The 22,805-nt window shown below is 48.1% G+C and overlaps 1 protein-coding gene across 4 annotated transcripts in view; it reads right to left on the bottom strand.

Moving 5' to 3' along the window:
* The window catches only part of PTPRH (protein tyrosine phosphatase receptor type H), a 723,213-nt gene that overhangs the window by 334,290 nt on the left and 366,118 nt on the right, over positions 1 to 22,805 (bottom strand). For all 4 annotated transcript variants that reach the window (XM_086930309.1, XM_086930310.1, XM_086930312.1 and 1 more), the window contains one exon: positions 14,824 to 15,105. In XM_086930309.1, coding sequence (XP_086786435.1) covers positions 14,824 to 15,105 — 282 coding nt within the window. The remainder of the gene's footprint in view (positions 1 to 14,823; positions 15,106 to 22,805) is intronic.

Raw genomic sequence — 22,805 nt, 5'->3', positions numbered from 1 at the left:
AGCGAGCTCATAGGGTCCCAGGGGGTAGACCCAAGCCAGGTGTTTCCCCCCGACCCATTATCGCGAGGGTCTTCAATTTCCGTGATCGCAACACCATCCTCCAAGCTGCCCGAGCGGGGCCGTCCCTACTCCTGGACAATGCCCGCATCTCGCGGTTCCCGGACTTTACCATGAAGGTCCAGGCAAGGCGCTGTAGCTTCCTGGAAGCCAAGAAAGCTCTGCGGGACAAACAGACTAAGTATTCCATGCTTTTCCCGGCGAAGCTGCGGGTGGAACCTGATGGCAGAGTATGGTTTTTCATGTCGCCGGAAGAGGTGTGGGACTGGCTGGAAGGCTGGCGCCGGGCTGGGTGCTCTCCGAAACAACGCGACGCCCGTGATGACCAGGACACCCAAGCACGCACTGAACAGATGCCAGGTAGCCAATAACTCTTTACCGGTCTCAACGAAGATGGGGACTGAGGTCCCTTTGCTCCTAGGAGACTGTTCTACGTTGACTTTGGCTACCACTCAGCTGCCCTGAACTTCACATTAGAGTTACTTGCTGGGACCGCTCTGCGTGGCGGCTCTCCGCACCATGTTTGCTCCTGATCCCCGATGGTGTGCTTCGGCCCGGCTGGGGCTGCACGGACTGCTTACCAGGTACACTCTTTTTGATATGTGGATATGGCACTGGGAATTGCTAGACGTTTCATTGTTTCTGTATTTGATGGTCGCTTCACTACTAGTACCAGGCAGGGGTCCCCACCGGCTTACCAAGTACCCCCGTCATGGTTGGGAGGGCGACAGGCACTCTGCCGAGTTGGGGTGTGGATAGTTTTAAGTCCACGGGCAGGGAAGCAGGGAGGGGGGGGTGAACGGGGGGGTGGTTCTGGGTCTGTAATGGTGTTGTTGTTGCATTGGTTTTTGTTTTTCTTGGTCTTTTTCTTTTTTGCAGAGTCCCCTTTTGTCACATTGGTCCTGACTCTTGGTCCGCTATAGGTCCCACGCTGACCGGCTGTTCACCCCAGAGGTTATTTGACCCCCTGGTGCCCTGTGGTCTTCTTCTTTTCCAAGGCTGTCCGCTTTATCTCCCTGGTGCTTTTGCCCACCCTACTTCCACTTCTCCTTCCCGTTGGTCCCTTTAGTTCATGGCTATGACTCACCCCCGACCTAGGACCATCACGGTCATGTCCTGGAATGTTAACGGGCTGGGACACAAGGTTAAGAGGAGTGTGGTCCTTCAGTACCTTCGACGCCACTCCCCCGATATCGTCCTGCTGAAGGAAACACACCTTGTGGGAAACACTCGTAGGGCTCTTCAGCGGGGGGATATAAGTTGTTAGTTCACGCAGGATTCACTTCTGGCTCCCGGGCTCTAGGATCCTAATTAAGAAAAATCTGGCGCTTACTCATTCCAAGATATGGGCTGACCCCCTAGGACGTATTGCGCTTGTCGAGGCTTCTTGGGAGGGCCGCCCACTGAATTTGATCTGCGTCTATATTCCTCCGACACTTGTGCAGGACTCCCTTCGAGAGCTAGGGACGCGTATGTTGAGTCTCCCTGTCGGTACGCTATTGATTGGCGGCGACTTTAATACCATGATGTGCGACAACCTGGGCCGCAGTCCTAAGCGTGTCTCTCATCGGTCGCGCTCAGACCTCTCCGACTTTACGCAGGCCATGGGGCTAGTCGACATATGGCGACACTATTATCCAACGACACCGTATTTTACGCATTACTCAAATGCACACAAAAGCATGTCCCGCATTGAATATTTATTCTGCCTTACAGCCGATCTTGGCTTCTTCGTTCGGCCACAAGGTCTGCCACGAGGCATTTCCGATCACTCACCCATTAGTGTTGACTTGACCTACCATCGCCCTTATACTCAGGGACCTATTGCTATTAGCCCCTGGCTCATGCAGATCCCTGATATTAAAGACGCGCTCCTTGAACAGACTGAATTTTACTTCGCTGAAAATGTGGGCTCAGTTGCCTCAACTGTGACGCTTTGGGAGGCCTATCTGGCGGTATTGAAAGGCGAGGCGCTCACACTGAAAACGGGTTACTTACGTAAACATAATGAACAGATCCTCCAGGCTGAATCAGACCTCGTTTGTCTCGAAACGGCACACAACACCGCTCCCACTGACGACACCGCCGCCCGTCTCCGCACTCAACAACAGGCGTACCAGGAACTGTCTCGGGAGAGGGCTCAGGCCCGCCTGCTCCACTCATGCCATCGGGATAACGAATTCGGGGATACTGCGGGCAAAATGCTTGAGTGGTTGGAGCAACGAGAACAGGGTTCCAGATGGGTATCCTCCATCCTTAGACCGGACGGAATCACGGTTGTTGACCCGCAAGATATCGCAGAGGCCTTTGCCGACCACCTGGAGAGTGTTTACACCGCGGGTTCTTGTTACACGCCTGAAGAGTCTAGGCAACTCCTAGCGGAGATGCGTCTTCCGGTTATATCTGATGCTGATCGGGCGGCGCTTGATGCTGACATCACGGTGGAGGAACTTACTACGGCGCAGTTCGCCGTCAATTCAGGCAAAGCTATGGGCCCGGATGCGGTCCCGGTTGAATTTCTTAAAGGCATGGTCAGAGAAATTATTCCTCAATTGCGGAATATGTTTCTACGCAGCCTTGACGATGGTGTACTCCCGTTAGCTCAGCGACTAGCCTCTATTGCGGTAATCCTCAAGTCGGCCAAACCACCTGATAGCTGTGGCTCTTATCGGCCGATCTCCTTGATCAGTGCAGAGGCGAAGGTATTGGCCAAGTTGTTGGCTAACCGTTTGCTTCTTGTACTTCCCTCCCTCATACATGATGACCAGTCCGGTTTTCTTCCAGGCCGTAATACGGCATTAAATCTGCGCAGGGCCAATAACGTCATCAGCCGTCAGTCCATTATCCAGCAAGACGCGGCCATTCTGTCCCTCGATGCTACGATGGCGTTTGATTCAATTGAATGGCCCTACCTCTTCGAGGTCCTGACCCGCTTTGGCTTTGGACCCCAATTTATAGGCTGGATACAGCTCTTGTACACGGACCTCTTCGCCCAGGTCAGAGTCAACGACCACACTTTGTGCCGATTTCGCCTCCATAGGGGCACCCGGCAGGGCTGTCCTCTATCCCCGTTGCTCTTCGCCCTTACTCTCGAGCCCCTCGCTCATTGGGTCCGCATGGACGTCTCTATCAGAGGTCTCCAGTGGAACGACGAGGTGCAGGATAAAATATCCCTCTATGCCGATGACATCTTGATTTACGTGTCTTCTCCCCGGTCTTTCATTAATAGCTTATTTCATGTCCTCACCAACTTTGGGAAGTACTCAGGCTATTCGATTAATTGGACTAAATCCACGCTGTATCTGTTGCATGGCCCCCCTCCCCGGTTGCCCCGGGGGTTCTCCATCGCGGTGGCCACAGACAGCTTTCAGTACCTTGGCATTTATATCACTCCTGACTCAAAGGTATTTCATGACCGTAATCTTTTGGCCCCCTGCGTAGGCTTCGCAGCGACGTTGCTCATTGGCGGTCCCTCCCGCTGTCCCTTCCGGGCAGGGCAGCTCTGTTCAAAATGCTAGCTCTCCCGCGCTTTCTCTACGCCCTGCAGAACTGCCCCTTCTTGATCCCTGACTCCTATTTTCGTATGGTTGAAAGTGAACTTCGTCTTCTACTATGGGATGGTGGGGCCGCCCGCATTGCCCTGTCTAAACTCTTCCAAGTCTGGTATGATGGGGGCATTGCCCTGCCCAATCTCCGCCTCTACTACTGGGCGTCACAGTTAGTGGCTGTTAACCACTGGATACATGGCTCACCCCTCAATCCGGCATTCCTCCTTGATAGGATTCAAACCGGTCAGGAAGGCTTTCTGGGGGCCCTTTATAGTAAACCCGCGAAACACAGGTATGCCGGCACTATGGCCCATACAGTTGCGCTGTGGCACAGAGCCAACAAGAGTTTGGGGTGGGCAGGCGCGCTCACTGCAGCCACCCCCCTGTGGTCGTCGCAACACCTAGGCTCCCTTTGCTTCTCCCAGGGATTTGACAAGTGGGACATGATAGGGATTTCTGAGGTGGGAGACCTTGTTCATAAGGGCTCCATCCTGTCCTTTGGCGCCCTCCAGACTAAATATTCCCTAGCTTCCACCAAATTTTTTCGCTATCTGCAAATTTCGCATGCCGTCCGGACCGCCATTCCAGATCTCTCCTCGATCCCTCCCATTTCCACCCTAGAGGATAGATTGTTATCTGAACCGCTCGCTGAGAAGGCTATCACCTACACCTATCGCAAACTGTGCAATATTCTCCCCAACTCCTTCTTGTCACTGCGGACCAAATGGGAGGCGGACCTAGGCCCCCTAGATGAGGAAGACTGGCGTTCGGCTCTCATGTCCCCTAGGCAAGCGGCCATCTGCCATAGGTTTCGTCTGATTCAGTTGAAGGTCCTGCATAGGGCATACATGTCGGCTCTCACTTTGGCGAAAATTGGGCGGCGCCCTGACCCGCTGTGCCTTCGAGGCTGTAACTTACCTGGCACCTTTTTTCACATTCTGTGGGACTGTCCGAGGGTGCAACAGTTTTGGGGCCGTGTTCTCCAGAAGATGGGCGACTCTTTGGGCAAGCCACTGCCACGGTCGCCTAGGCCATGTATTCTAGATATATGGGAGACAACGACCTCAATGTTCAGGAACTGCAGTGGGCAGCTCTGGGATTCCTGCTGGCTAAACGCTCCTTCGCAATTAAATGGGGCTCCCACGACAGACCTCTGGTGGTGGGGTGGGTGGCTGAGTTTTATCTTGTTGAAGAACTCGGAGTGTAATCTAGGAATCTTAGATAGTGGCTTCTGCTGTGTCATTTGCTCTAATGAGCTGCAGAGGAAGAGATTCTGAAATGTGGCTCTGATCGTGTTAGGCCAGAGACGAGTTTCTGAAATATCGCTCTTGATCGTTTATGCCATTATAGGGGTACAAATGGATTATAGCCGTATAGGGGCATAAGGTTACAGTATTGATCGGGGTCCTAGATTAGAACGCAACAACACTGCCCTGTTTCTCCAGCACGCACGCCGCTGAGACTGGGAGCCCCTGTTCATTCTATTGAGCCTGCCCGCACGCTGTGGTGCCTGACTGCGGTTTCGCCCTGCGCGTTGGTCGGAGGATCAGGGCCTACACTGCCCTGATCCTCCAGCACGCCGTCCCGACTTCTGGACCTCCTGTGCCAGTGCCTATTATTTCTTTCTGTCTGCCGCGCTCTTACATCTACAGACCTCTGGAATTGCCTTTACAGCTGTGTGGGGGGCGCACTGCCTTTCTCCCTGTTCTGGCAGCATACCCCGGCCTTCACTACTCCGCCCGGTTGCGACCGCTCCTGGTTGTGGTGTGACCCTGGTTGGCGAGGCCCTGCGGCGGACTACGTGTTTGGGGGGCTCTAGTCTTCCATCACGGGGCTGTGAATACTGAGGAACTGATGCAGTGGGAGGGCCCACACACTGTCCCACACGGCTTGTGACACGCAACACGGCCGCTGCTGACTGCCTGCCACCTGCTGCCCAGGCCACGACTGCTGCCCTGGTCGCGGCCTGACTCTCCTGTATTCCCCGAGGAGCTATTGCTGGCCCAGATCCGCCCCACTGCTGTGGTGCCCACTACGGGCGTTGTGGCCCTGGGGCCGATATTGCCTGGTGGTGTTTCCTGACACCCGCTTGGTCCTCACAAACGACTTCTATGCCGACATGCCACTCCGGACCCACGGACATCGCTGCCGCCTTCTGGGTACGCTACTGACTGCCGCTCCCTGGATCTCTCCTGCCTATCGGTTTGAGCTGCTGTGCCGAGGGGGTGTCCCTTACTCTGTTAGTCACTCCTACCACTGCCTTCTGCCTCCCGTTTGCCTCATCTACGCCGCCTCTCCAGTGCCTTTGGGTCTCATGGCGTCGAATAAAGGGACCAAGCTCTCCAATCAGAGGCAGCTCAACAAAAACTCCCGTCAATATAGAGGTGACTCTGTTGCGGGCTGACCTCCGGAAAATGGACTCCAAGGTCAAAGACGTGGAAGTTAAAACAGCGGCCCTGATTGAGGATACTTCTACCCTCCAGCGGCAGGTGGAACAACTTCAGAAGCAGCAACACCAGATGAGCGAGCTACTGGATGATTATGAAGGGAGGGCGCGACGCAACAACATCCGAATATTGGGCGTACCAGAACGAATGGAGGAGTTGGCGGCGGACCTCTTTGTGGAACAGTTGATTACGACCCACCTCCGTCCGCAGAAGCTCTCAAACTACTTTTCCATTGAGCGAGCTCATAGGGTCCCAGGGGGTAGACCCAAGCCAGGTGTTCCCCCCCGACCCATTATCGCGAGGGTCTTCAATTTCCGTGATCGCAACACCATCCTCCAAGCTGCCCGAGCGGGGCCGTCCCTACTCCTGGACAATGCCCGCTTCTCGCGGTTCCCGGACTTTACCATAAAGGTCCAGGCAAGGCGCTGTAGCTTCCTGGAAGCCAAGAAAGCTCTGCGGGACAAACAGACTAAGTATTCCATGCTTTTCCCGGCGAAGCTGCGGGTGGAACCTGATGGCAGAGTATGGTTTTTCATGTCGCCGGAGGAGGTGTGGGACTGGCTGGAAGGCTGGCGCCGGGATGGGTGCTCTCCGAAACAACGCGACGCCCGTGATGACCAGGACACCCAAGCACGCACTGAACAGATGCCAGGTAGCCAAGAACTCTTTACCGGTCTCAACGAAGATGGGGACTGAGGTCCCTTTGCTCCTAGGAGACTGTTCTATGTTGACTTTGGCTACCACTCAGCTGCCCTGAACTTCACATTAGAGTTACTTGCTGGGACCGCTCTGCGTGGCGGCTCTCCGCACCATGTTTGCTCCTGATCCCCGATGGTGTGCTTCGGCCCCGGCTGGGGCCGCACTGACTGCTTACCAGGTACACTCTTTTTGATATGTGAATATGGCACTGGGAATTGCTAGACGTTTCATTGTTTCTGTATTTGATGGTCGCTTCACTACTAGTACCAGGCAGGGGTCCCCACCGGCTTACCAAGTACCCCCGTCATGGTTGGGAGGGCGACAGGCACTCTGCCGAGTTGGGGTGTGGATAGTTTTAAGTCCACGGGCAGGGAAGCAGGGAGGGAGAGTGAACGGGGGGGTGGTTCTGGGTCTGTAATGGTGTTGTTGTTGCATTGGTTTTTGTTTTTCTTGGTCTTTTTCTTTTTTGCAGAGTCCCCTTTTGTCACATTGGTCCTGACTCTTGGTCCACTATAGGTCCCACGCTGACCGGCTGTTCACCCCAGATGTTATTTGACCCCCTGATGCCCTGTGGTCTTCTTCTTTTCCAAGGCTGTCCCGCTTTATCTCCCTGGTGCTTTTGCCCACCCTACTTCCACTTCTCCTTCCCGTTGGTCCCTTTAGTTCATGGCTATGACTCACCCCCGACCTAGGACCATCACGGTCATGTCCTGGAATGTTAACGGGCTGGGACACAAGGTTAAGAGGAGTGTGGTCCTTCAGTACCTTCAACGCCACTCCCCCGATATCGTCCTGCTGAAGGAAACACACCTTGTGGGAAACACTTGTAGGGCTCTTCAGCGGGGGGGGGGATATAAGTTGTTAGTTCACGCGGGATTCACTTCTGGCTCCCGGGCTCTGGGATCCTAATTAAGAAAAATCCGGCGCTTACTCATTCCAAGATATGGGCTGACCCCCTAGGACGTATTGCGCTTGTCGAGGCTTCTTGGGAGGGCCGCCCGCTGAATTTGATCTTTGTCTATATTCCTCCGACACTTGTGCAGGACTCCCTTCGAGAGCTAGAGACGCGTATGTTGAGTCTCCCTGTCGGTACGCTATTGATTGGCGGCGACTTTAATACCATGATGTGCGACAACCTGGACCGCAGTCCTAAGCGTGTCTCTCATCGGTCGCGCTCAGACCTCTCCAACTTTACGCAGGCCATGGGGCTAGTCGACATATGGCGACACTATTATCCAACGACACCGTATTTTACGCATTACTCAAATGCACACAAAAGCATGCCCCGCATTGAATATTTATTCTGCCTTACAGCCGATCTTGGCTTCTTCGTTCGGCCACAAGGTCTGCCACGAGGCATTTCCGATCACTCACGCATTAGTGTTGACTTGACCTACCATCGCCCTTATACTCAGGGCCCTATTGCTATTAGCCCCTGGCTCATGCAGATCCCTGATATTAAAGACGCGCTCCTTGAACAGACTGAATTTTACTTCGCTGAAAATGTGGGCTCAGTTGCCTCAACTGTGACGCTTTGGGAGGCCTATCTGGCGGTATTGAAAGACGAGGCGCTCACACTGAAAACGGGTTACTTACGTAAACATAATGAACAGATCCTCCAGGCTGAATCAGACCTCGTCCGTCTCGAAATGGCACACAACACCGCTCCCACTGACGACACCGCCGCCCGTCTCCGCACTCAACAACAGGCGTACCAGGAACTGTCTCGGGAGAGGGCTCAGGCCCGCCTGCTCCACTCATGCCATCGGGATTACGAATTTGGGGATACTGCGGGCAAAATGCTTGCGTGGTTGGAGCGACGAGAACAGGGTTCCAGATGGGTATCCTCCATCCTTAGACCGGACGGAATCACGGTTGTTGACCCGCAAGATATCGCAGAGGCCTTTGCCGACCACCTGGGGTTCTTGTTACGCGCCTGAAGAGTCTAGGCAACTCCTAGCGGAGATGCGTCTTCCGGTTATATCTGATGCTGATCGGGCGGCGCTTGATGCTGACATCACGGTGGAGGAACTTACTACGGCGCTGTTCGCCGTCAATTCAGGCAAAGCTATGGGCCCGGATGCGGTCCCGGTTGAATTTCTTAAAGGCATGGCCAGAGAAATTATTCCTCAATTGCGGAATATGTTTCTACGCAGCCTTGACGATGGTGTACTCCCGTTAGCTCAGCGACTAGCCTCTGTTGCGGTAATCCTCAAGTCGGCCAAACCACCTGATAGCTGTGGCTCTTATCGGCCGATCTCCTTGATCAGTGCAGAGGCGAAGGTATTGCCCAAGTTGTTGGCTAACCGTTTGCTTCTTGTACTTCCCTCCCTCATACATGATGACCAGTCCGGTTTTCTTCCAGGCCGTAATACGGCATTAAATCTGCGCAGGGCCAATAACGTCATCAGCCGTCAGTCCATTATCCAGCAAGACGCGGCCATTCTGTCCCTCGATGCTACAATGGCGTTTGATTCAATTGAATGGCCCTACCTCTTCGAGGTCCCGACCCGCTTTGGCTTTGGACCCCAATTTATAGGCTGGATACAGCTCTTGTACACGGACCTCTTCGCCCAGGTCAGAGTCAACGACCACACTTTGTGCCGATTTTGCCTCCATAGGGGCACCCGGCAGGGCTGCCCTCTATCCCCGTTGCTCTTGGCCCTTACTCTCGAGCCCCTCGCTCATTGGGTCTGCATGGACGTCTCTATCAGAGGTCTCCAGTGGAACGACGAGGTGCAGGATAAAATATCCCTCTATGCCGATGACATCTTGATTTACATGTCTTCTCCCCGGTCTTTCATTAATAGCTTATTTCATGTCCTCACCAACTTTGGGAAGTACTCAGGCTATTCGATTAATTGGACTAAATCCACACTGTATATGTTGCATGGCCCCCCTCCCCGGTTGCCCCGGGGGTTCTCCATCGCGGTAGCCACAGACAGCTTTCAGTACCTTGGCATTTATATCACTCCTGACTCAAAGGTATTTCATGACCGTAATCTTTTAGGCCCCCTGCGTAGGTTTCGCAGTGACGTTGCTCATTGGCGGTCCCTCCAACTGTCCCTTCCGGGCAGGGCAGCTCTGTTCAAAATGCTAGCTCTCCCGCGCTTTCTCTACGCCCTGCAGAACTGCCCCTTCTTGATCCCTGACTCCTATTTTCGTATGGTTGAAAGTGAACTTCGTCTTCTACTATGGGATGGTGGGGCCGCCCGCATTGCCCTTTCTAAACTCTTCCAAGTCTGGTATGATGGGGGCATTGCCCTGCCCAATCTCCGCCTCTACTACTGGGCGTCACAGTTAGTGGCTGTTAACCACTGGATACATGGCTCACCCCTCAATCCGGCATTCCTCCTTGATAGGATTCAAACCGGTCGGGAAGGCTTTCTGGGGGCCCTTTATAGTAAACCCGCGAAACACAGGTATGCCGGCACTATGGCCCATACAGTTGCGCTGTGGCACAGAGCCAACAAGAGTTTGGGGTGGGCAGGCACGCTCACTGCAGCCACCCCCCTGTGGTCGTTGCAACGCCTAGGCTCCCTTTGCTTCTCCCAGGGATTTGACAAGTGGGACATGATAGGGATTTCTGAGGTGGGAGACCTTGTTCACAAGGGCTCCATCCTGTCCTTTGGCGCCCTCCAGACTAAATATTCCCTAGCTTCCACCGAATGTTTTCGCTATCTGCGAATTTCTCATCCCGTCCGGACCGCCATTCCAGATCTCTCCTCGATCCCTCCCATTTCCCCCCTAGAGGATAGATTGTTATCTGAACCACTCCCTGAGAAGGCTATCGCCTAGACCTATCGCAAACTGTGCAATAATCTCCCCAACTCCTTCTTGTCACTGCGGACCAAATGGGAGGCGGACCTAGGCCCCCTAGATGAGGAAGACTGGCGTTCGGCTCTCAAGTCCCCTAGGCAAGCGGCCATCTGCCATAGGTTTCGTCTGATTCAGTTGAAGGTCCTGCCTAGGGCATACATGTCGGCTCTCACTTTGGCGAAAATTGGGCGGCGCCCTGACCCGCTGTGCCTTCGAGGCTGTAACTTACCTGGCACCTTTTTTCACATTCTGTGGGACTGTCCGAGGGTGCAACAGTTTTGGGGCCGTGTTCTCCAGAAGATGGGCGACTCTTTGGGCAAGCCACTGCCACGGTCGCCTAGGCCATGTATTCTAGATATATGGGAGGCAACGACCTCAATGTTCAGGAACTACAGTGGGCAGCTCTGGGATTCCTGCTGGCTAAACGTTCCATCGCAATGAAATGGGGCTCCCACGACAGACCTCTGGTGGTGGGGTGGGTGGCTGAAATGGACTGATGCATGGTTGCAGAAAAGACTGTATACAAGGTACGGGGTTGCCCTGAGGTGTGGGACAAGAAGTGGGGCCACTGGAACGCATACAGGGGTGAACTGTGTGATTCTCCAACTGCTGAATTAGCTATGTCACGTGCTGGACCTGTGGGACGACTCCTGCGTTAATTGCTGATGTGTCTGCATGGCGATGTTGATCCCTACTTGCTACACCAATAGTGACTAATTTATGACTCTGGTCTTTTAATTTTTTGTATGTTTGAATTATGTGACTGTAGTTGGTTTGGAAAAAGGAAAAAACAAAACAAATGCTTAAGTTTATTGTCTTCTGATCGTATTCTAGGTCTTAGCATTACGTCATGATCTGTTATCGCCGCCGAACCTCCGGGATGTCGGCAAGCAGGCTGTGTACAATTCTGTATTTTCTATGACTACCACTCGCTGCCTGCCCCAGGGTTATAGGCACTAACCAGCTGTGTATGCTATGCCTTTTGCAATAAAAATTGTTATACCAAAAAAAAAAAAATATTCCATACATACCGACATTATATCGACACTATTTGGTATCAGGGATTTACAAGGAATATGCAACCAGAAGGAATTGACATTCATATGCCTTTATGGGAGGTGTAGTTTTTCGTGTTATGTACGTCAAGACCGTAATCTCATAGTCAACCCACATATACTAGGTCAATCCACATCCACAGTGTTATTCATATCGACAGGTTTAACGTATACCATATGTATACTATCAGTAAATATTCTTCACTTTTTATCACCTCTCGCTTTGAAGAATTCTTGGAATCACAGCGATATTTGCGACAGTCTAATATCGCGGACGGAGTATTCGGCCTCTTTCTATTTCTGACGCTTTCGACGGCTCCACCCTCGGTTTAAACATAACAGACTTGCGAGAACGGGTTCCCAACTTCGGAAACCCGGAAGTATACCGAGGACTAAACGCGACGCGTAAACTGACACCTACGAACCGTTAGAGGTAAGCGAGTTTACCGATTGAATTCGGTTGCCCAGAAACGCTATTTAAAGACTTACGTTTGTCACTTTCTAATAACTGAAACAGGATGTTTGATTTCCCTTTTATTTCAGACTTCCACAGTTGACCACGAGTTAAGGTATTGAACGGTCTTCATTTCTAATTACGAAAAGTATTTAAAGATTACATTGTACAGGAGTCAGTTTAGTCATAAACATTCCCCTTTTCTCATCAGCTTACTGACACGGACAAGGTGCATATTTACAGCGATTAAGTCGAAGGAAACAATTCGAGACACACAATTATGTGAGTGTTCACTCTTTAAATGTGCTTTTTAGCCATGGAATATCTGTTCATAGAAAATCTGCGTTTTAGATAGTTTGGGCAGCACAATGAAGCTTCAGGTAGCATTCTCTACTATCGTTTTTATATGCACATAGTTACATCAACATCAGGTTCTTTAAGGAACAGGTTTCATATGTTAGTTTGTGATTCACATGATTAATTTCAAAAATCAAATCATTGAGTTGTTGTTTTGAAATCTTACCAAGAATGAACTCAGGCAGTAACTCATTCTAATCATGATACAAGGGTGGTGTACTCCGAACTTTGAAGTGGTTAATGTAATGAAGTATAAATGTATTGAATATGATGCATGGTTAAAACATTTTATGTTCATGGTTTTTTACAGAGGCCCCTGAAGAAGGGACACCGGTCCCGAAATGCATCGGGCCAACTAACTCAACAATCGTTGAATACTTTTATGATGTTTGTATGAATTTCAATACAATGCATTAGGAAAAGTGTTTCTTGAAATGAAAAAATGATGAAGAACATCCATATCTGAAATTGTATATCAATTAAATAATGAGGAAGAAATGATTTAAATAAATGTGAAAATTCATGAGAGAACATATTGTCAGTTTGCAGAAAATGATTCTTTAAGTAATCAGAACAGGAGGAAAAAATATAATTTTGCTGTGCGTTTGGCAGGGTTGTGATATTTTATCACTAACAAAACACTTTAAATAATTACTATCACCTTAGGGATAGGCAGCCCCTAGTTACCGATCAGCACGCCATAGTAGAAAATCCGCATTTAAACTAATTAACGCAGAGTACATTGATCCAACGGAGTGCCAGAGGTCAACCTTAATTTCTTTTATACCACTTCTCAAGTTGAAGCCACCTTTGGGTTCCACTGGACTCTTCCACCTTTTACAGCAGCGGCATCTTCCTGAAGTTCTCCAATAGAGTTCGACTGCAGTTTCCGATGCCACTTCACACCTATGCACCTGGCTTCCCTGGGATAGGTATCCTCGTTCCTAAGGTAACCACGAGTGGGGTAACTCTCCAAACTTCTGTCTTCCATGGGGTGTCTTCAGGGTCTCCTGGGCAGGGTCCTTCTTTAAAATTGCAAACGCGACTTACCCATTGACTTGAATTGAGCACGCTGTCGTGTTCCCACTCTACACACAGCCTCCGTGGGGTTCCTGGTTACTTACCTTAGGTGGTTCCTTGGGTCCCCAGCACTTCCAATGTCTTCTGGGTCTACTCTCGACTTGAGTCGTGGTTCGCATACCACTATTTTAGTATATGGCTTGGTGTCCTCCGGGCGACCCCTGTGTATTTGTGCTACCTACCTGTTTTTATTGCAAAGTATTGTGTGCATTGTGTATATCTTCGGATAGGAGATATTTGTATGTGTTACTAAGTCTCTTATAATTATTACCTATTTTTATAAATATGCTGTGTGGTTCTTTTTCACTTAATCTACACCAATAAGATTACGTTCTGGTAAAACAAGCTGCATTACAATCCTTCTGGACTAAGCCTGAAGGCTGCTCTCCAAAGCTCCACTTAGAGAGCTTTCTAAGGTTATCTAAGACCACTAAAATCACCATAAGGGTTGTCTGGATTACCTCAGTGTGCATCATATACTAAGCCAGCCTCCTACAAGGGACCTGGCACTTATTTTATTACAAACTAAGCACTGCAGAGAACAGGCAGAGGAGGCACAAACCTAAGGCAGCAGATGCTACCAGACCGTGGGCAAGATGAACAGTAGAACTGTTGCAGGGGGAGCTGGCACGAGGACCTACTCCCATTTTGAGTTTCACGAACATCCACAGGCTGAAACTTCATAGAAGGAAGATATGAGAGGGTCACCATTCCGAGGGTAGAATAGCAGCTCAGAGAATAAAGCTGATCAGAATTTCTCAGGTTGTGATGATTGCCATCTGGGCCAAAGAGACAAGAGGAGTGGAGTGGCCAGACTGTAATAGTGCAGAATTAAAGCCACACGTCATTGGCAGTGAAAGTCAATATCTAATGGCCAGATCATGCACAAAGCGACGTGAATGTAGAAAAATGCCCTGATACACTCAGAAACACACTGTGACGTGCCCATGCATGAAAAAACAACTGCAAGGTTAGTCCGCTATCCACATCATAGGCACTGTGCATAGAGATCAACCTAAGATGTCCTCCAGCCATGATTTACACATTATTGAGCCAAACATCATTCACTGCACACCAATAGAAGCCTTAGTGCAAATATCAGACCACAGAAGCCACACCACTGTAGGCTGAGTAAAGGGATTGGGCCTCTCTATAGGATGCACAGCTTCCACAGAGAGCACAGGCACGTCCTCCCAGTAGGACAACCATGGTATAGTAATCACACTCCTTCGATCACTTATATAATAGATCACTGCAAAGCAGCACAAGAAACTTTCCTACAACACAATCCTCAAACTTGCACTTACTGGTTGTTGCGCCAGGGATAGTCTTCAGGGTGCTCTGGATGTCATTGGCTGTGATGCTGTAAATACTGAGGTCATACGGTGACCCTGGAGAAAGGTTTTGTATGATCCCTCTCTGCTGACCTCCACCAGTCACATTTGATTGAAAGATCTCATTTAGTGTGGAGCCCACCATGACCTTATATCTGTACTTGTCCTGATATGTGTCATTGGGAACCGTCCACTGCAGGGTCAGCGAGGTCTCGCTCCTGTTGACTACGATGAAGTTGCTGACTGGTGACGGCACTGAAACAAAACAATGAAAAGAAAGTTGGATTGGTTTATGTGCATTGCTTCTTGCTAGTCTACACCTAACAAAAAGAGTAGTATATGAGCGGTGTTAGAAAAAGCTACAAAGTCATCGGACAATGCTGGTTTATTAAGTCTTGTCAACCAATGACAGTCACCAGACCCATGACCAAATCTACTGCTTACTCCAACTAAAGGAAACTTTGCTTCACTATGAAGTCAAACGTGCAAAATCTGGGAAATCAAGGCATATTTTCTCATTAACTGGAGTGGGGTAAAAAGGTTTGTAACTCAATTTATGCATAGAAAGCACTGGACTTTATGGAGCTTTTTAGTATTAGCGTATTAGCTTTTAGTGCGAGTGGCTCAAAATTCACATAGGAAATTCCAAAAGTTGCAAGAACACTTCTAGTCCGGACTTTGTCAGCCAGACATTGCACCTATTTCAAGCTGAAGTGGACTGGTAAACATTCCAATTGTTATTCCTCCAAAAACTGACATTCTCAATAGATATTCCCACGCCACAGGAATTACCAATGGTTCTCGGTTTGATCATTCCGGGTGTGCTAATAGACATGGTAGTCATCAAATATGTAGGTGGTATCCTAATATCTGTAAATTAAAACTCAAACCTCTGCCTGAGCTTTGAGCAGAGCATGAATTTGGATTTCTCTGAGGCACACAAAGGTATAGGTGTGAGAAAGTGGCTCCGTATATATTGGACTAGAAGGAAGTACAGTGTGTATAGAGTCCACCAACCCCAGAGGTATAACAGAGGTTAAAGTCAGAACTGACCTTACTCTCCACAGGGATAGCTTGTTCGAGCAGTAAGTCAGTACCAGAGGACAGTGTAAAGCATTTGACGTACACACTCAGTCAGCAAAATGTTTTACACACTCAAGGACTGAACTCAAGGCCAATTGTTTGTATATCCAAAGATATAGTTGTTTTATTTTTAGAACCAACAGTTATAAAAATATACTTTTCTCGAGGTGAGTATTCTCATGAAATTACTTTGCAAGGAAGCAATAAAGGTTGTGCACACAACAGTTACAGTATAAGCAGTAAGCAACATAGTTCTGAATCATACTCTAGCATTGAGCTCAATGGTTATCATAGATAAGTACAGTTGATTACTTTAGGAATTACTTTGGTAGTCCCAGGACTAGATCTAAGATTCAGTCCTGGGGTCTAACCAGAAACCAGATTAGCAAAAACGTTTTCGTTACTATGCAGAATTTTCAGGAATATAAAGCTGTTTTAAAAGTTCACACTTAGAAACTTTTCGAGGTAAATCTGACAATGCTATTCAACGGGAGGAAATTCAGGTTGCAGGTAAAGTACGATTGTGTTACTTTTGTAACCCAGCACTAGTCTCCTAGGGCCAGCACTGGGGGCATAACACAAAACAGGTAGGTAATTGCGTTTCAGTATTTCGTACAATTTTTAAAGAATATTTGCAGTTTTCAAAAGTCGACACTAAAGACATTTCATAGAAATGCAGACAATGGGCTCCTACGGAGAAAATACAAGTTGCTAGTAAACCCGCTAGGGATTACTTTTGTGGTTCAGTACTGGGCTGAAAGGTACAGTACTGGCTTCTCTCCTGGCCATAGGCGAGTACTTTCGGATTCGGACTTTGGCTGATTTTATAGGAATATTTTCAGTTTTCAAAACTTCACACAGAAAATTTTCAAGTCAAAAATGGGTCAATGTTATCCAATGGCAGATAAGTAAAGTTTCGGCCTCCAGGTGAGTACTTGGTTGGTGAAGGTAAGGTTCTGGGCACAGACTCAGGGATCCCCCAGGTTCAGGTAGGTACAGTTAGTACACCCTCAGCGGCACAGGGGCGGCCGGGTGCAGAGGTAGTTAGGCCCAATGTTAGTCAATGAGAGGCAGGGGGCCTTCGGTTGGTGGCTGCTGGCTAGCAGGCCACACGGCCGTGGGAGCTGGGCTCCTGGTCACTTGCTCAGGGCAAGGGGGGGAAGTAGATTAGGACACAGCCAGCGGCACTCGGGCGGCTGGGTGCAGGGTGCTTTTGAGCCGTCGGGCGCTCAATGTTGTCCAATGAGGATCTTGACAAAGGAACACAGGCTGCAGGCTCGGGGACGGTGACTCTCCAGGGGCGACCAACACTTCGAGAGGTAAGTTGAGATCTTGGAGCACAGGTAGGTCCACCAAAGGGAGGCACAGGGAGCTGCAGGGCGCCAGGTGCAGGGGTGTCTTTATGGGTCAGAAAAGCTTACCCTCGGCTGGTCGCAGTTGGGGTGACCCCTGGTTCTGAGTCTGCAGGCGTCGGCTGGTTCGGCGAGTAGGGTCTTTGGGCACTGGACTTCGGGTCCCAGTCACCGGGGGGACGTCCTTGTGGTCTTGGTTCGTGTTGGCCCGGCCCGGGCTCGCTGCGGGCACCAGCTGCCCTCCTGGGGGCAGAACACAGCACTTCTAAGCACAAAAAGTCAAGCTCTTCTCCAGCAGTCAGGATATAGCGTTCCCCAGGCGCTTTTAGAGGCAAAGTCCAGGAAAGTTTTGTAGGAGGTAGGTGGGGGCAAAGGCTGGGCCCAGGGGCCAGCTCACAGGGCCCTCCAGCAGGGAGGCAGTCCAATGTGGCGGTTCCTCCTGGCACCCAGCAGCAGCAGGTCCCTTCAAGTCAGGTCACAGAGAGAACATTTTCATGGGGTCACAGCCCCTCTCTTATACCCAGAAATCCTTTGTCGTAGCTGCAGGGCAGGGGGAAAACCAGACGCAGCTGGTTCTGGAGCACTCTGTTGTGCTCAGCCGCTCTCCCCATTCACAGGACAGGCTAGGGACATCAGTCGCACCACAGGGGGCGGAGCCAGCATTGTGTAGGGAAGGCCCAGCCCTATTCAGGTCCCAGGTGCACTCCTCCCTCCCATCAACATGCAGATCTCTCCATTCACCACTGGGGCAGACCCATCCTGACTCCTGGAGCCAGGCACACCAGCCAGCTCAGCCAATCACAAGCCAGACAGTCAATTCACATTTATTACACAGACATGCCAACTTCTAGAAGTGTCACTTCCATACTAGACACAATAAATCGGCGCATATCATCGCGCAGCATTTAATCTCACGAGTTCGCACATACCAAACTCGACCCTGCACTCCCCACACATCAGGAACTACCATGGACACATACATTCCTATGGGAGGGCAGGCCAATCTCACAACATGCACTCAGAGTGCGCACGCATTTTACACTGGGAAACAGTGTTAAAGTGCGCAGGAGCCAAAAACAACCAACACCAAGTCACATATCAAAGTACAAAGTTTAGGGGTGAACCTGCCAGAAGGGCCAAGTCCAACAACCAAACATTGTCATTGTTGAGTCAATAAAGAGGTACAAGTATCACACAATAATGATTGGGTTTATGAAATGTGCAGAGGAAAAATTAGTTTGTGTATACATTATACACATAGTGATGAACCAAGGGTTGATTACCTATATTATAGCATAGTATAACCATGCACATTGGGCATTTGGACTAACAGAAAATGCTGAATGAGAAGATGAGGTATTACTATTACAAATAAAGAAGAAAAATGGAAAGAAGGAAAAGTAAAACTGAGAAAGAAAAGGACATAATTGTGAGGGAAAGAGATAGAAAAGAACCCACCAAGTGATAGAATTGAGGACATTAAGAAGGTTTGTATGATACCTAACTGAGTTTGTAATACAGTTGGCTGATTTTAGACCTCAGAGGTGACTTGCATACATTTATCGAGTGAGCTGTATATTTTTTGCAAGATTCTAGGGGCACTCAAAAGATTTGCATGCATTCTCTGTACTAAGGTACTTAACCCAAGTCTACCAGGTGTGGAATGAGACATTATTCAATGATTTTCATTCTATGAGAATGACTTTGATCGTGATTGTAAGTAGGAGATCCAAAAGGGCAGAGATTCCAGGAGATCAAGGTTATTGTGTACTGTATTTGGATCTAGAAGTATTACTGGGCACACTAGCACAATTCATAGTTATATGATATTATTAAACTACAATTGAATTTCATTCCAGTAAGGAGTAAGCTCCTTACAGGTAAAAACTGGTTTAAGAGTGCCTTTCAAATCTTTGAAGTCCAGCATCTGTCAGTGTCTGATATTTTTAGCTTGGACAGCTTCTCTAGGACCAGTATAATAAGCTGTTTCAAAAAGTTTAATTTGTGTAAATCAAGGGATTATTTTATTATGAAGGGCTCAAGAGCAGATCTCCCAATATTCTGGAAAAGTTTAGTCAATTTACTTTGATTGGGAGCACATGAAGTATTTTTACTAGAGCTCAGAAATGCATACATCTTTAATGCCCTATGACCTGCCCAAAGCCAGTAAGGGTAGTTATTAGTAATACTGGTTTAGATAGAGGGCCGAGTTTGGATATCTCCACATTCATTCGCAAAAAATTGTAAAACATTTTGACTGAAGATTGGCAGAGTCTTGGTAAAGCTCTGTGATGAGAGATATACTATTCACTGTCCAAAGAGAGCTACAGGCAGAAGAGTTTGTTGCCCAAGGTAGTTTAATGTTCCATAGTGACAAGAAAGTAGATTTATTAATGGGTGAAGACATAAGCCTGACTACTAATTGTAATGCTTTAACAGTGCCTAGAACCATCTGCTGTGAGTGGGCAAACTTATGACATGGCATCGTTCTGAGTGGTACTACAACGTGGGGAGAGTATAGATGACGCTCAGTAACTAGCGACGGGGAATGAGGAGACATACTGTAAATTAGCCAATAAGCACCCTGAGTAGCATGGTATGCCGTCTGGTGATTACACCAGGTTCGTAAATTACAATCACCTTCACCATATTTGAGACTGAGTTTTTAAATTAAATTCTGTCTTTCTTATTGTTCCAAAGAAATTCTGTTGTAATTTTGTGAACCGCAGAGAAAAAAAAGAAGTGGAGAGGTGTATTGGCAACACACTAGATAGGAAGCTAATTAATGGACCAAACATAATCTTTAATTTTTCCAATCTACCCCACCCATAAATATGTTTAGAAACAAAGAAGTCAGTAGATCTCTAATTTTTTTCTAGGTTATTTTGTTTATTGTATTGAACTGATTCTGTTAGGTCAATGCTGAACAGGATACCTAAGTATTTAATATATTTTGATTTGCAATGTAGTCCAGCGTTACCAATACAGAGGGGGAGACAGAGAGTTGAGAGGGAGAACCTAAGCATTAGCTATATTTAAGGAGTATCCTGGAAACAGAAAAGTTACGGATGATATTTAAGAATGGCAGGGGTGGCAGCTTCTTCATTGAAAATGCTAAAAACTTTGATATCAGAAGAATTGTTTGATTATAGAAGGAGAGGATCTATTGCCAGAAGAAATAAAAGAAGAGACAGTAGGCAGCCGTGAGGGGTACCTTGTTGGAGGGTAAAGGAGTCTGAGGTGGAACCAATAATCTTGATACTGCCCAAAGGGTTTGCTTTCAGGTCATAATCACTCCTAAAAAAGAAGTGCCCAGATCATATTGGCAAAGCGTTGCTTCCAAGAGTCGCCAAGTAACCTTATCAAAGGCCTTTTCAGCGTCTAAAGCTATTGCAACAAACACTGATTCAGAGATCAAGGGATTTTCGGTGAAGTGGCAAAAGCTGCGAGTTTTATCAATCAGTAGCCTGCCCTTGACTAAATCGGACTGAGAGACATGAATTTACTTGGTAATAAATGATTCCAAATGTTTAGCTAGGATCTGGTCATACGTTTTTGGTTCCATATGTATTATCAGGGACAGCAAGCTGGTAAGGTCCAGTTCCCAAGCTCCTAAAACATAATCAGTAAATCTAAAAGGTACTGTGCCTGTAGATGAAGGGAAAGTAAAAAAGGCTAGGTTGAAAGTGGATTATTTCTTGATGCCCTCACATATACAAATCAATGTTGTGATTCATCTTAGGACTTGCTTTTCATTGGGCCGGCCCTGCAATGCCCTATGGGCTCCGCAAGAGGGTTGTTAATTGGAGATCTTTTTAGTATTTAGCCATAATGATGAAGATGTGTGTGAGGATGTGTAATGTGTTGAGTGGAGTGAGTGCAAATAGAGTTTTAAATTAATGAAAACGGACTAAGGAATACAAAACTGGTTTGAATATGATGGTTCCTTTGGCAGAGTTAAAACAATGGAAAAGGGACTTTCATGAGGGCAAAATAAACCAAGATAGCCTTAACATGTATGTGCAGTCAGGTCGACGGGAAACATGCTTGTTGGTCCAATTGGATCCTTGGCCTTTCTTCAGGACCTAGAAGATCCCTACCCTACACCTCGAAAGAGATGTGTAGTGCCAAGAACAGCGAGCAGGGGTGGGGTAGGTCTCTGGTGCCTTCCGCGCAGAACCATGATTTTTTAGCAGCAGCATGCTACTTTCTGCTTTTGACCTAAGGGGTCTGACAGATTGATTCAAAAGGGTAGGACAATCGTAAAAGTATTTTCCTAACACGGGAGTCCCTGGCACTTCACATCACTCTCTAGGTGTAGAGTAGGGATCTTCCAGGTCCTGAAGAAATGCCAAGGATCTGGTTGAACCAACAGGCGTGAAACATGTTGACCTGACCGTACATATACATTAAGGCTGTCTTGGTCCATTGAGCCCTCATGATGGCCCTTTCCATTTTTTTTTTACTTTGCCAAGGGAACCATCATATTTAAACTAGTTTGGTATCCCTTAGCCAACTTAAATTATTGTAACACTCTATTTGCACTCTCTCCAATACACATTTCACATCCTCACACATACCTTCGTCATTACACCAAACTACTTAAAAGATCTCCGAAATAGCCATTTCGCACAGCCCGTAGGGCATTGCAGCACCTGCCAGATGAAGAGTTTGAAGCATTCCATACAGTTTGATATGTGAGGGCATCAAGGAACAATCACAAAGAGTCCCTGGGATTATCCACTTCCAACCAACCCTTTTTTCATTTCCTTCTTCCACAGGAACAGTACATTTTGGATTTACGGTTTATTTTAATAGACAGGGAATTCAGGGTGCATTGTATTACCTTATTTCTCTTAGCCATGCAGCTCATTATCTGCCACCTGACCTCAGCATTATAAGGCCTCCTAGAGCATAACTGGAGAGGACACCAAATTAATAGTTTCCTAAATAAAGAGTTCTAATGGTTGTTTTAATTCACGCACATTGAAGTCACTTTCTAAAATGTTGCTGTTCATGCGCCAAGTGGGTTTTAATTTGGGGGGGTAAAATACGAAATGTTTTGACGACAACTGCAGAATCAGAAACCACAATGGGTTCAATTGATGAACAAACTGTCTCTGGAAGCAGCGAAGCGTTTACATGTAGATAATCAACCCTTCAAAAACTATTCTGTGGTGGAAAAGAGAAGGTGAAGTCGCTACCTATAGGAAAAAGCCAAAAATCCATGAGGTTGTGGGAAGAGCAGAGATTAAGCAACGTTTTTGTTTTAGCTCTGGGTGGTCGGTATTTAAAAGCAAATAGTCTGTCTGGAAATGTATACATTGGTTAAAGTCCCCACATAGGATAATATGGGAAGAAGGAGGGACCAGAGAAAGTTTAGAGTTTAATGAAGTCCAAAATTGAAGGATTATCTCTGTTAGGGCATATATGTGTATAGCTTAGACCTTATATGGTCTGTATTTAAGTCTAGTGATTAACCATTTTCCTTCATGATCTAGTCTCGATGCAATGATGGAT

This window comes from Lissotriton vulgaris, chromosome 7 (assembly GCF_964263255.1).
Source record: "Lissotriton vulgaris chromosome 7, aLisVul1.2, whole genome shotgun sequence".
Taxonomy (NCBI): domain Eukaryota; kingdom Metazoa; phylum Chordata; class Amphibia; order Caudata; family Salamandridae; genus Lissotriton; species Lissotriton vulgaris.
Note: the sequence above shows the minus strand (reverse complement) of the source record. Positions and strands in the feature narration are given on the sequence as shown.